Here is a 13,541-nt window from a genome sequence, read left to right on the forward strand (position 1 = left end):
TGCATTCCACAGTTGGTGATTACCTGTGCTGTTATAATAAATGTGATCAGCTGAGGAATAATGTTATTTTATCATGTGCTGAGTAAAGGGATAAATTTTTCCCATTTACCATCCTGCCTTTTTCCATGCTGTGACAACATGATTGTCTTTAAAGAAAACTGAGGCAAAAGTGTGTTTAATTTTGGAGCCAGTGTTACAGGGTGATAAATATGATTAAGGGATTGGACCATCTCTCTTATGAGGAAAGGCTCAGGGAGCTGGGCCTGTTCAGCCTTGAGAAGTGACAACTGAGGGGGACCTCATCAATGTCTATGAGTATCTCAAGGGAGGGTGTCAAATGGATGGAGCCAGGCTCCTCTCAGTAGTGCCAAGCAATAGGACAAGGGGCAGTGAGCAGAAACTGATGCCCAGGAAGTTCCACCTGAATGTGAGGAAGAACTTCTTTACTGTGTGGGTTACCAAGCACCAGAACAGATTGCCCAGAGAGGCTGTGGTGTCTCCCTCACTGGAGTTACTCAAGAATTGCTTGCTATTTTCTTGCTCAAAGCCATTTATAACAAGAAGAAATTATAGAAACTGCATCTGACTAGGCCATAGTAGAGGTGTAATAGTTTGTGTCCAAATTTGGGTATTTCCTGAAATACAAGGCAAGAATTTCTGCTGAAGAACTGGGGTTTCTCTCAGCACTATCATTTAATCAATCATACACTTTCACTGTCACGTATACATACTGTGTTTCACTAGGGGCTATGTTACCAGGAATGCTAGTGAATTGAGAAGAGTGGACCACTGTGACACCTACATAAGAATTATGAAATATTTATGTAATTTTGTTACTATATTTCATGTGAATTTTGTCATTTTTCCTCTTTAGCTACTTGGGTCTGCAGAATTATACATCATACTGGGGTCAGCCTGATCTTAGAAACTGTACAGGTGGGTATATTAATGTTGGTCTTTGGAAGGATATCTTTTCTCTTTATGCTAAGTTGTTTAAAAATCCTTCTAAAAAAATCAGTGCAAAGTAAATAACTAAACTTTGGGGAAGTGCACCCAAGTTCAATTCAGCTCACCCGTTAAAAGCTCTGGATACCAGTTACTGAATTAAATGACATTTCAGTCAGGTGAAAAGAATTAGACACTCATATGTATTTCAGAATACCTACAGTAAGCTCTTGTTCTGAGTTGTTTTGTTGGAGAAGCCTCTTTTTTTTGTTGTTGATAGAGGTGTCCTAGGGAGCCTGGCTACCTAACTTAATCGATTGAGTACTTGCAGTCAGATTATATGAAAACATCATGTCATGTAAAATGAACATTCTACAATATTAGACTGTAGACTGTAAACAGTATTATAAAAAACAACTAACAGCCAGTTGCAGACTAAAGAAGGCTGATCTTTCAAAATGTTGTTTGCGAATTCTAATAAACCTCAAATATTTTTTGATGTTGTAAAAGGCTAGTGTTTTTATTAGTTTTCTGTCCAGGTGGCATTGAAATTACCGTTTTAACATGTTTTGCCATCGGACACACTATCAAACTTTCCTTTCTAGGAAAATTCTTCTCATGAAATTTGCTTGTATGTTGTGCTTGTCAGCCCTCTGAAAAGTAAGAGTACTGTCCTCTGAAAGGACTGAAACATTTGCTAGGGGATCAGACTTTCTTTGGAAAGCTTAAAGGAGTGATTACTTTTTCAGTAATAGAGACTTTGAAATGCATTTGTTTCACTTCAAGAGTGAAACCTTTTCCCAGTGAAAAAGAAAGGATAGCATTAGGAGAAAAAAGAGAGATAATATGCATTTTATTTCTCTATTTCATTCAATTACCCCTTTCTATAATAGTTCTGATTTACAAACTCAAATCAAAACAAAGAAAAGAAAGACACAGCCAATGAGGACAGTATACAATCAGCAGATTCTAGATACACTTTTTAAAAATTTCAAATTTGACCAAAGGATAAAATCCCATGTTCATTACAGGTACCATAGAATACACGCTAGCTTTCAACTGTGATAATAAAAATTTGTATTTCTGGATTACTTCAGGACTGTAATGCATTATTTTCTCTTTTGCCTTGATTCTGTATGCTCACAGAAAATGCAGCAGATATCGCAAATCAGCTTCTGAATCTCACTGGCGAGGGGCAGCAGCTGACCTCAGACAAAGTAAATGACGTTGTGCAGAAGCTCAAAAAAATTGTGAATGATGAAGAAATTGATGAATCTCTGGGTTCTACTGTTGTGACAATTTTTTCCAATATTCTAACCAGTTCAGACAGTGTATTGGCAGCCTCATCTTCAGAGTAAGTATTTCTGCATTTGAGAAAAGTTTTTGAGAGCAACCTGCAAGGCTGTAAGGATTCATCCTTCCATGTATAGACAAACGAGAAAATCAAACTCTTCTGATTTCCATTGAAAAGAATTCTCCAAATTATATACACAAATATTTCTTCTTTTATTGTACATGACAAAGACAAAGTATTTGGCTGGAAAAGAAGTCTTTTGATACATGATGTAGCATAGATCTAAGTATTGTTGGAAAATTATTTCAGGACCAGTGATATGTAGTCAGACAGTTTCTGTCAGTCAAAAGCTTTTGTTTTCAAGAGAGTTGCATAAATTTACAGTCGAATAGTATCCTTGTGAATACACAGATGGGTGACAGAAACACAGTCAGTAACAAGAGGATCATCTTGTGATGTGGGTAGAATGCAGAGCATAAGTAGGTTTTGTTCTGTATTCAGTTTCCAGAATAATTTTTATTTCTGTTTTTAGAGCTCTAAAAACTATTGATGCCTTGGCTTTAAAGATCCATTTTGCTGGACCATCCATGACTATTTCAACACGAAATCTCGCACTTGGAGTGTCTTCTATAAATTCAACTTCATTCAAAGGTGGTTCTTTCAGTGTCAGTCCACAGAATAATGCATCTGATTTCCAGGTACAGAACAAGCAGTTGTATTTGAACATGAAATGTGCCTGTTGTTCCAAGTGTGTTTACTGTGGTTCCTATAAATCCACTTACAACTCCCAATTCTCCACCTACTTTCTATTTCCTTTTTCCTACAATCATCCAAACAGATAACAGATTAATGTAGTATTTCCTTGAGTGACAGGAAACACAGATAAACTCACATTCCATGCAGATAAAAAGTAATTTGCTTATAAATCCAGAACACACTTGAACCTTTTTTAGTTTTGTGGGGTATTTTTACTAGTGAAAAAGGAAAATAACCTCTAACAATCTGCAGTACTGACTATTGTACAATAGCTAACAACTCTATTGATGTCTTTCAGCCTTAAAATAAGATACTTAGATATAGGTATCTACATACAGATTTCTGCAGATACAGTAGTTCTTCAACCTTCCAGTATAGTTTAAACATTTACTGCTAAAAGAGACTTAAGTCTGATCCAGCTGTCCACACACAGGTTGATTGGCTTGTACCATTTAGGATGTCTGAGGTAGTTCAAGTCTTTCATGTGGAGCTTGACCAGCCAAGACGTTAAAAAATAAAACAAACAGAGATCACGCAAAATGTAGGAAGGTCTCCAGTGCTACAGTATCTAGACAGGATACTATAGTTAAGATATTTATCATCACCTCAAAAATATTTTTTTTTCAGTTTTTTCCCACAAATAGAAAAAAACAGACATCTTAAAGTTTGAAATAACATTTGAGATGCACATGAGCACCTATAGGATTTTCCAAAGGTTCTTTTGAAATCAGTAGTGATGAAGTGCCAAGAATTTATAAATTTCACTACATGCCTGTCTGCATCTTATGGCACCTAAATGCTTTTAAAAATGCAGTGTAATTTTTTTTCTTTTTCAGTTAAATAGGAAGTCTGTGACAGTGGTAATCTAATCTCAGTTTCCTGGGTATTTAACCATTCAAGTACAGTGAGCCTTACTTGGAGAAACACACAGAAAATATTACACAGAAAAAGAAAAAAATCTGCTCTCATTTGGGCCAGAGGAACTAAAACTGAATTCAACAAAATATAACATTATAAAAACAGTTAAGGACTAATCACTAGAGTATAAGAATAATACAGAAACAAATTAATTCCCGCTGCAAACTGGCAACTCAACAATCCTAATAAATATCTGATAATTTTATAGGATACTATATATTGCAGAAATCAAAACAATAATGAAGACAGAAAAAAGTCTACTTTCTGGAAAAAGTAGTAGTAATAGAGTAGGCTTCAGGACTTGTGCGTGTATATAGACTTTGGATCAAAACTTGAATGCTTGTTTAAATAGATAAAAATATATTTAATGTAGTTGAGTTTTCACATATTTATATTCCTATATATTTTAGCTAAAAATTCTTTGAATCAATTTTATCAGAAATTTTTGGTGATTGTAAATCTACTTTCATTTAGCTCTTACATTAATGCAGCTCAGTAGCTGTTTGTAAAGCTGAATAGTTCTTTGTTATCAAAGGAATGTTTCTCCTGCAGATTTCATCCTTTATTTATGGAAGGAGGAAAGGAAAAATTCTAAAGCCAGGTTTTGGATGATCGCACATATAAAAGGAATTACCATCTGTGGCTTGAGGACATCCAGGAATTTTCTCGTCCTGGAATCATTTATTACAGCACTGTCTAAATAATCATAAAATCCAAACTCTGTCAAATCATTTATAGTGTTCCTATTGGAACATGAGCTTCTTCTCAGACTTTCACATTTCCAACAGCTGATTGAGAATTTTTAGCATCCTTCCTACCAGAAAATTTGCAGCAGCTGTGGTCACCATTTATATTTTCCGTGCCTGTAAGAAAGATACTTGCTATCCCTGCTGAAGGGAGATTCCCTTGTGAAAGCCCAGGTTTTTTCACTAATGATGAGATGATCTATCCTAGGCTCATCAGGGAACATTAAAGTCTTCAAGTTGTATGTCAGAATGTTTCCAGATTTTTTTTAGTATTTTTTTCTTAAAGTAGATACCAAGCAAATTTATCCATGGCAATTTGGAAAGATTCTATTTCAATCCACTCTGTCTTTATGTTTCTTGCCAAACCTTTGACTAAGGTTTTGGTGATTCATATTATTAAATTGTTCCTGTAATATATCCATGCTTCTTTGGAGAAACCTCTTCCACTGTATTTGCAGACAATGCCTAATGGGACATCTTTATCACATACACACTTTCTGTTTACTGTGGTAGAATTATCCTCTGTAAACCTGAGTTTGAACTACATTATCCCTGTCAGGAGATATCTATGAGCTACTTCTTACTGATTTCCAAGGGTGAATAATCTGTCAGTAGCCTATGACTTTTAACTTTCTATTAGCTAGTGGTGCTTTTACAATTATACAATTCTCCATGAGAGGCATAAATACATGACCAAGATGCCTCTGGGGAAGTCAATAGTGGGAGTTTCCATATCTCACAGTAAAACTCTTAAAAGCTTTTACTGTAAAGCCACTGTGAGCTGGCTTGCTCCCCTTCTTTCAAGGGATATGGTGGCACACCTTGAGTAGGCCATGGTGGGAAAGTGATCCTTCATAGAATTGCTAATGAAATGCAGGGTTACATCCTCTTTTATTTCCTCCTCGTTTGTTACATCCCTGGGCCACAGAGGGCTTTTAGATGTCTGATACATTGCCAGTATAGATTAAATTTATATGATGTCAGAAAGTGTCTTTTTTTGTGCTACATAGCACAATAAATATGGAGAAGTGACACTAATAATTTTTAAATCTCCTTTCTGTAGCAGAGAAACTATAAAAGCTCATAAGAGAATTATTTCAGATGTGCAGATCAAGCCAGCTAATACAATTTAAGACAGAAAGATTCAGAGCATATTTTTTAGTTCTCAACATTGTTTGTTATGAGGAAAAGTATCTTGAACCTTACTGAAAATGATTATGACTGTCGTAATTGCCATCTCATTATCTCCAAATCATCATTATAGCAGTGCAGGAGTTTGTTTCTTTGTTGGTTTTGTCTAATACGTTTTTGTAGCAGAAGGCTGATCTCATGCTGGAAAGGTGGAAAACCTTCCCAGCCTTTAAAATTTATTTATTGCATCAACTCTTACATAGACACAAGTCATTTTAGTCTTGATTGGTTCTAGTTCCATATCTAGATATTTCTGTGTAAGAGTGTGAACCAGTTGTGGACAACAGATGGTTTGTTCATTGTTTGAACATGTTCTTTTGCTGTTTTCATTTAACAGATAGATTTTGACAAGGATCAGACAAGTGCCTTCGCTTCTGTTGTTCTGCCACCAAGCTTACTGAAGAATTTAAGTCAAGACGAGTTTGAAGTTATATCCAGGGCTCAGTTTACTTTCTTCAATAAAAATGGTCTTTTTCAGGTAAACATTAATGTGCTTGAAGTCATTTCAGAGAGGGTGGGTCAAAGCCAGCTGCTAAAAGTTTCCTGTAGTGTAAAAATTTCACAGTACTTCATGAGTTACAGGAATTAAAAGATGACAGCAAATGTGGGCGCTAAAGACAGCCTTATGTTCAGAGTAGCAAAATAATTGAGGTGCCCAAGTTGAGTTGAAGTCAGTGGTTTAACTGCAAATTCCTGTTACATGTGAAATAAACCTTTTTTGGGGATAATCTATGGAAAATTGTATCCCAGCTGCTAAAAATCAGAGGAAAGAAGCAAGGCCTCTTAACAGGCGTAACTTCTGTTAAAATGCATTAATGTAAGTCCTTGATGTTCGGTGGAGCCAGATTCTTTTCTATCAGGAGCGAATTTGGCATATAACACTGCCAAATACTCTCTTTTCCTTATAAGAGCTGGTTAGCAGTCGTATCCAGCTGACTGCTTTGTATTCATTTGGAGTCCCTGGGCTGATGGTTAGCAGCCAGAGAACATTTGTTTCTATATACACACTATTCTTTTCATACCTGTGTTCTCATAAGCACACCATATTTCAGTAGGAATAAGGATAATAATGCTGATACCTGAAACCTGAACATGCTCAGGTAGATTTGATTTTTTTTATATTTTGGGTCTTATCAAACGGTAATTGCAAATAGTGCCTGCATAGTAGGCACCAAAAATATTAGGAAGAGTTTGCAGCTTGGAAAAAGAAAACCAAAACCATACTTATTTGGGAAAAAAAAAAAACAAAACAGTTAATTAAGAAGGAAACATTGTTTCATGGTGAACTGTAGAATATGTCTCAGAAGACTTGAGTTTGTTTTCCCATCAGTATTTCAAGTGACCTTTGGCTCTTGTGCATCCGCAGAACTCCTTAGTATTGTATTGTCCCTATATTATCGTTTTTATTGGAGTGTATCCAGATTCTTCAGATAATCTAGGCAAGAAAATACCATGACCCGCCGTTGCCTTCTGAAATACACCCCAAAGTATCCTTATTTTAAATTGTATTAGTTTTAAGCCTGCTTTTGAGAAAAACAGGATGGATATCTTTAATTTAAAAAAACCCAGAAGAACACAGATGGAGGCTGGTCATAATGGCATCAAATCATATGAAGTCAGAATGTGTCCCTTAATGGTGCTAGAATGCATTTCTAAGCAGTACTTAATAAGCCATTGAAAAACAAAAATCATACAAATGGCACCTGAATTAGCAACTAAAATGCCTTCCATTTTTTGTGTGTTTTTCGAACTCTTCATGGGTGATGTTTAACACAATGAATTAAAAATGTGCAATCCTCACATTTTTAGTAAGTCTAAAAATAGAGAAGTTCAACAAAAAGGGGATTGAAATAGGCCTGCAAATAAACTGATCCACATGCCATCTCAAACCAAATAACTTTGTATAGTATATATTAGTATGAGAGTCTTTCATTTTTATTGCATTTCATATTTCTTCCACTTGCAATTACGAGTATCTGAAAGCTGTTCGCTGTATTCCTTAAAAGTATTCAACATAACAGTGAAACATACATTGCAGCATTGGAGGTGGTGGGGTTTTTTTTTTCAACTGAGATAATTCTAGTAAGTTTTATCTTGTAATTCATTAAAGATGGTTATGTTACTTAGAGAACTATATAAAAGCTGTTCAGGGTGGGATTCACTTCACCAAAGGCAGGTGTGTTCCTTGTACACATCTATGCCTGAACTGTTGAACTTTGGCTGAGCACAGCCTTATTGCTAAATAAGTAGTTGTTTCTATTTTGCTTTAATGCACACATTATTTCTATTACCTTGTAAGAATAAGTAAGAATATAGTAAGTTGCTTTCTCTAAAGAGACCAACTGTGTCTAGTTTTTCTTATCTGCTTACAGACAGAATCCACTGAAACCTGTAGAAATATGTCGAAGGACTTTCACAGACTTTGTCAGATGTGCAAATTTAGGTGGTAACCAAGAGATTTTTTTCTTGTCTGAATGCTCAAGAACTGCCTAGAAATTTGCATTTTCCTTCCTCTTCAATTTTTAAGATTTTAGGAAATTTTGCCACAAAGCTCCAGTATAATCTGAAATACTGTGTCTGAAAATTCTTGGATATGGGTCTTAAAAAATAAAATATTTTTCTCAGGATAATGTGCACTTAATAACTGAAACTGTTGTGTCTCTCATGAGTGGTGGGATCTCACGAGCCCAGTGCTGTGCTGACATCTTGTTAAGTGAACAAAACCCCTAGATGGAAGGAATTGAGAGTTCAGAAGTTTGGCAGACCAGATTTTGGGAGGGAAAGTGAGTGGCAATAGACTTCATTTGGCCTATGATCTGCCACAGACAGTGACCAAGCTTCCTAACCAGACATCTAAATATGCAGGTTTCAATAGAAGGTCATCAAAAGAAAATAGCATTTTCAATGCACTTCCATTTTAATAAATATTTAGTTTCCAAGGAAAACTTCTCTTCCAGAAAATTGTCAGCTGCAGGTTAAAAATCCTATTGGTCAGTGATAATGTCAGAATTCTATTTAAATACCTATCAAATAAGATCTTACAGAAAATGCTATCTCCTTCAGTATGTAACATTGCTTTGAATATGTTTACTACTTCATAGTCATTCATTTTAAGATGGAGGATGATTTAACAACTATATGCAGAAAACAGTTTATTCTCTAAAAACTTTGCATTTAATAAAGGACAGTTTCAACAATAAGATAAGAGAGCTCGTTCATGCTTGTTTAGGGAAATGAGCTAATCATATCATGGGTTGTTATCTGCTACATTGTTTGAGTTATAATTTTGTTTGCCTTCTAACCTCTCTCTATAATTGTGCCTATGTATGTTTATGATTACAAGGAAAATAGGGAAGCTTCCATGAGGCTTACCCATAATTTGATTTTATAAACATAATGTTCTTATATTGTGTGATCAAAAGTACGGAAATGCTGACAACTTACTTATTCTGGCACACAGCAAAAATGAAACTGTGTACTATGGCCTCTATGTTATGTGCCATGTAAGCATTTATTATATTTTTTTAATCTTTTGAAGGATGCAGAAAATCCTGCCAATTTGACCAGTTTTGTTGTGGCATGCAGTATTGGAAATTTAACCATTCAGGATCTTCAGGATTATGTGAAGGTTACAATCAAGCATACCAAAATTCAGGTAAAACAAGAATACCAAAATTCAGGTAAAACGAGACTGATTATTCAGAGGAACAGGAATGTGAATTATATATAGTAAAGGCTAAGCATATAGCCTGATTTATATGGATGGATTCTGAGCAAGCGAAAAATGAAATTAAGAAGTCTAGAACAAAAGCAAGTAAGCAAAAAGTAGAAACAAATAACCTCTCCCATCCTCATGCATTCGTACTTCATTCATGAGCTAACGTGCACCTGAAAGACCATTGATTCTGCCCCTCAGAGGTAACTTCTGTGCCAATAACTGTAGGTGAAACCTGTGTTTCATGACTATATTTGTGACCAGGGACATGATTTATTACACTGGAACTTCATAATTACTTAAATTCTTTGACCAAACATTAATCGCTTTGTTAATAGTTGCCAGAATTATTTTGTTGTCATGTGGTTTTCAGCAGAGGAATGGACAGAAACACATTAATAAGAGATGGCTACAGGAAACTTAGGGAAATACAGACCAAATGCAACCTTATGGCACAAACTGTTTCAGTTAGAATATGTGTGAGCTTGAGTCTGTTCTCAGTATCTAATGCAAAAGAGGCAATAGCACTAGAGCCATGAAAGAAAATGTTAAAATGCAATACCTAAGTTAATTGTTTATGTAATGAGAACCTGATTTGTAATTTTCACAGCTCGATTAACTTTATCTTGCATTGCATTACAATGAATATTTTAAGGTGAGGCAAAACAACCTCCACTTGGGTTCATCAGGCATTGGCACATTTTCGAGGCCTTTCATAGAGGATTCACAGAGAAGCCCTAAGGAAGTAAACAGTAAAAAGTATTTAGATTCTATAAAAACATCATTTTCATGGCTAACTTCAGTGACACAAGAAAACTTCATTATTCTGAGGATGTACAAAAGGAACTGTCGAACAGTACATAGAAGCAGTGCTCTAGATTTTGCAATTTGGACAAATCTGTCTTTTTAGCAGAAAAAACTCTTAATTTGGCACAAGTTTTCAACAATCAAAATGATATGGATTCTTCTGCTGGTCAAATGAAAATATATGCATTGCAACAGCTTTTGTAAATGTTGATGAGATTTGTCTGAAGATGTATACAAAGTCTACTTTTGCATCTGTTCTTAGGAAGATCCTAAACCTACCTGTGTCTTCTGGGATATGAACAAAAATGGTGAGTTTAAAAATACTGTAATTTCTTTCATGTGGGGAATAAATGTGTCTGAGTTTTAAAATCGGTCACAGTATTGGCTATTTTGCTTCCAAATCAATCTTTACAGAATTCAGTAAAGTCCATTCAATGAAGTGTGTAATTTCTTCTATTAGTTACTTGTATATTATTAGTATAGTTACATGTAACAGCAAATGTTAAATACTCCTTTTTAAAGTTTATGTTTAATGCAATTTTTTTAGGATTTTAAAATTTTCAATTAAGTTTTTCCACTTTTTTCCCATATCTGCAGTTCTTCACTGATCTCTCTATATGAGCTAATTAAATTATAATGCTGCTCAGATACATGAATGGTTCTTAGCCATACTTTTAACTGCTAATGTTTTTAAAAATTGGGTTATGTAAGTGTAAGATTTTGACTGTTACAGATCTTAAGCTTTTTTGGTTGCATATGGAGACACACATTAAAGGCAACATTTTAGAACATTCTTCATTGCTACTGCCAAACCTGTGTGTGATGTTTTACTCATGCTCTTAATCCTTTGCACAAAGTTGTTCTCTGGGATGACTTTCCAGATCTTTCTGTTTTAGAGATCACTACTGAAATGTTACCTTTCTTTACAATGAAACAGAGCTGTAGGATTTTGGATGGAGAGGTTTAGTACACAGAGTCTTACAAGAAATAAAATTTACCATCCGAATTTGTACTTCAAAGCAGCAGGAAATACAGACAGAGCAACTGAGGAGAATGCAGGAGGATAAAAATGAGCAAATAATCATAGAAACTAGTTAGGAAGCTGAACTTGAGAACCACATTAAAGGAGAAACACACAAGGAGGAAACTACTCCCAGTGGTTGCTTGAGTGGAGAAGAGTTTTAAGTGGTTTTGGAACATCTTCACAGTATTTTGAGAGAATGTCTTGAGTTTGAGTGTTTGATTGTCTTGAAGGTACAGAGCAAATTATGCTGGATTTTGTCAGGAGCTGTGAAAAAAAAGTCTTTAAGAGTCAAAAATATTAATTATTTTTAAAAACTAGCTCATATTTTGGCAGGGAAAAAAAAGAAAAAAGAAATTTTAGTTTTTAGCATGTTAATTTTTAAAACTAAAATCGTTCTACTTATTTTTCAGAATGGCCTTTTCAGGTGGGGTGAGTTGGGAATAGTTCACTTTATGTTTTTTTGGAAAGGCCACCAGGGTTCATTGGGATGACCCACTCTGACCTTCTGCATTACATGCTGCAGAAAGGAAGGGCGGGACCCTCTGCTCCTGAGCAATAAAAGCTTTCATGTGCCCAAGGGTATATGAGTGGGAGGCAGGCAGGTGTAGACATAACATCAGTGGGGGAAAAAGGAGTTCTGAAACCATCTTATTATTGGGTAAAACTAAGGTATGTCTTAATGTGTGATCCACATAGTAGGTCTTACTCACTAACCAAAAACCTCCCCACTTTATTATACATCTCCATCTATTGCTTCTGCTCACCAGTCCATTCCTGGGACACTCATCTGGGATGAGTCTCTGCAGAAACTAGGAAATCTGACACTTGCTTCTCTCCTGGTTGTTTTTAGTGCTGGCTCATTTGGTTTGAGAAAGTACTTCTGTGTTTGCACAAGATGAAGTGAGAAATCTGCTAAAAGAGAGGTTGACATGTGTTGGTTGGACAGCAGTTTCTCATGTTTCATTTCTGCAGGTGGCAACGGTGGCTGGAACCCTGCGGGCTGCCAAGTGGATGCAGAGTCCAATGAAAATGAAACTGTGTGCTTGTGCAACCACCTCACACATTTTGGGGTCCTAATGGTAGGCAAACTCTCTGCTCACCAAGTTACCTTTCCCAGGAAGAGTAACACAGCTTTTGTGTGGTGTCAAGACAACTCTCATTTTTGTTACTTGAGTTCTTTCTTTTGCATATATTTCTTAATAATAATAATATGTGGGTTTTTCCCCCTTATTATCATAAAGTTATATTTTCATAACAAAGTAGCTAGTGATAAGGATTCGGGAACGAGATAATGAATAAAATTAGCAATGGAAGAATATTATTGTTATTTTCATTATTAAATTCTTTACAAGTGGCTAAATATTATTTTTTTAATTAAAATGTACCCATGAGGTTTTTCTAAATTTTAAAAATACTGTGCCACAAAAGACCTAAGATTGAGACTTCTGAGTGATATCAAAATACAAACAACATATTATAACATCCAGCTGAATACAACCAAGGCCCAGTACTAATATTTCCACTGGCAACACAGGAAAAAAAAGTGATCTTATTGAGCCCTAAGTTGCAGGGGATCTCTGACATGTCCTTTAACAGTATAATCTGACAAAAGTGACCTGCAGCTGAGGCAGGAGGTACACAAAAAGAGGGAAGTGAATAAGAAAGAAGTCTAAGTATACTTGAAATTTCCAGATTGAGAAAGTGGGAAGTTGCTTGCAGAAAAAAAAAAAATAGAAAAAAAAAGAAAAAGCACGAAAAGAAGTTAGAAATGCTGTTTTCAGAACAAAAAGAAGAGAGACTAATTGTCAGGAAAAACAGGGAAAGAAAAACATCCTACAGACGGTAGAAAACTATGAGAATGAAAAGTCAAGGGAGCACAATAATTCTCTTTCATCCTTAGGTCAAAAGGCTGACTTGTCCCTTGCAAATCTAGTTTGCAAATTTGACGAGATTTATCTAATGTCATAAACTATGAAGTGGCACCTTTTGCACAATGTGTAAACCCATATTGGCTGTTTTCTTGCTTGGCTTTAATCCATTTTGGGGATACCTTATAATACAGGCCTTCTCTCAGAAAAAGACTGCTCACAGAGCACTGGTACAAAACACGTAGCCCGTACTCTGTCAGAGCCTTAAGCAAAGTCT

The 13,541-nt window shown here is 35.5% G+C and overlaps 1 protein-coding gene across 1 annotated transcript in view; it reads left to right on the plus strand.

The window, feature by feature from the left end:
- ADGRG6 (adhesion G protein-coupled receptor G6) overlaps positions 1-13,541 on the plus strand; it is a 108,619-nt gene that overhangs the window by 77,723 nt on the left and 17,355 nt on the right. Inside the window, exons 12-18 of the mRNA XM_082276878.1 lie at positions 875-936; positions 2,092-2,299; positions 2,772-2,937; positions 6,188-6,328; positions 9,389-9,505; positions 10,635-10,680; positions 12,369-12,475. Of these exons, the coding sequence (XP_082133004.1) occupies positions 875-936; positions 2,092-2,299; positions 2,772-2,937; positions 6,188-6,328; positions 9,389-9,505; positions 10,635-10,680; positions 12,369-12,475 (847 nt within the window). The remainder of the gene's footprint in view (positions 1-874; positions 937-2,091; positions 2,300-2,771; positions 2,938-6,187; positions 6,329-9,388; positions 9,506-10,634; positions 10,681-12,368; positions 12,476-13,541) is intronic.

Source organism: Coloeus monedula (genome assembly GCF_965178545.1).
Source record: "Coloeus monedula genome assembly, chromosome: 2".
Classification (NCBI taxonomy): Eukaryota; Metazoa; Chordata; class Aves; order Passeriformes; family Corvidae; genus Coloeus; species Coloeus monedula.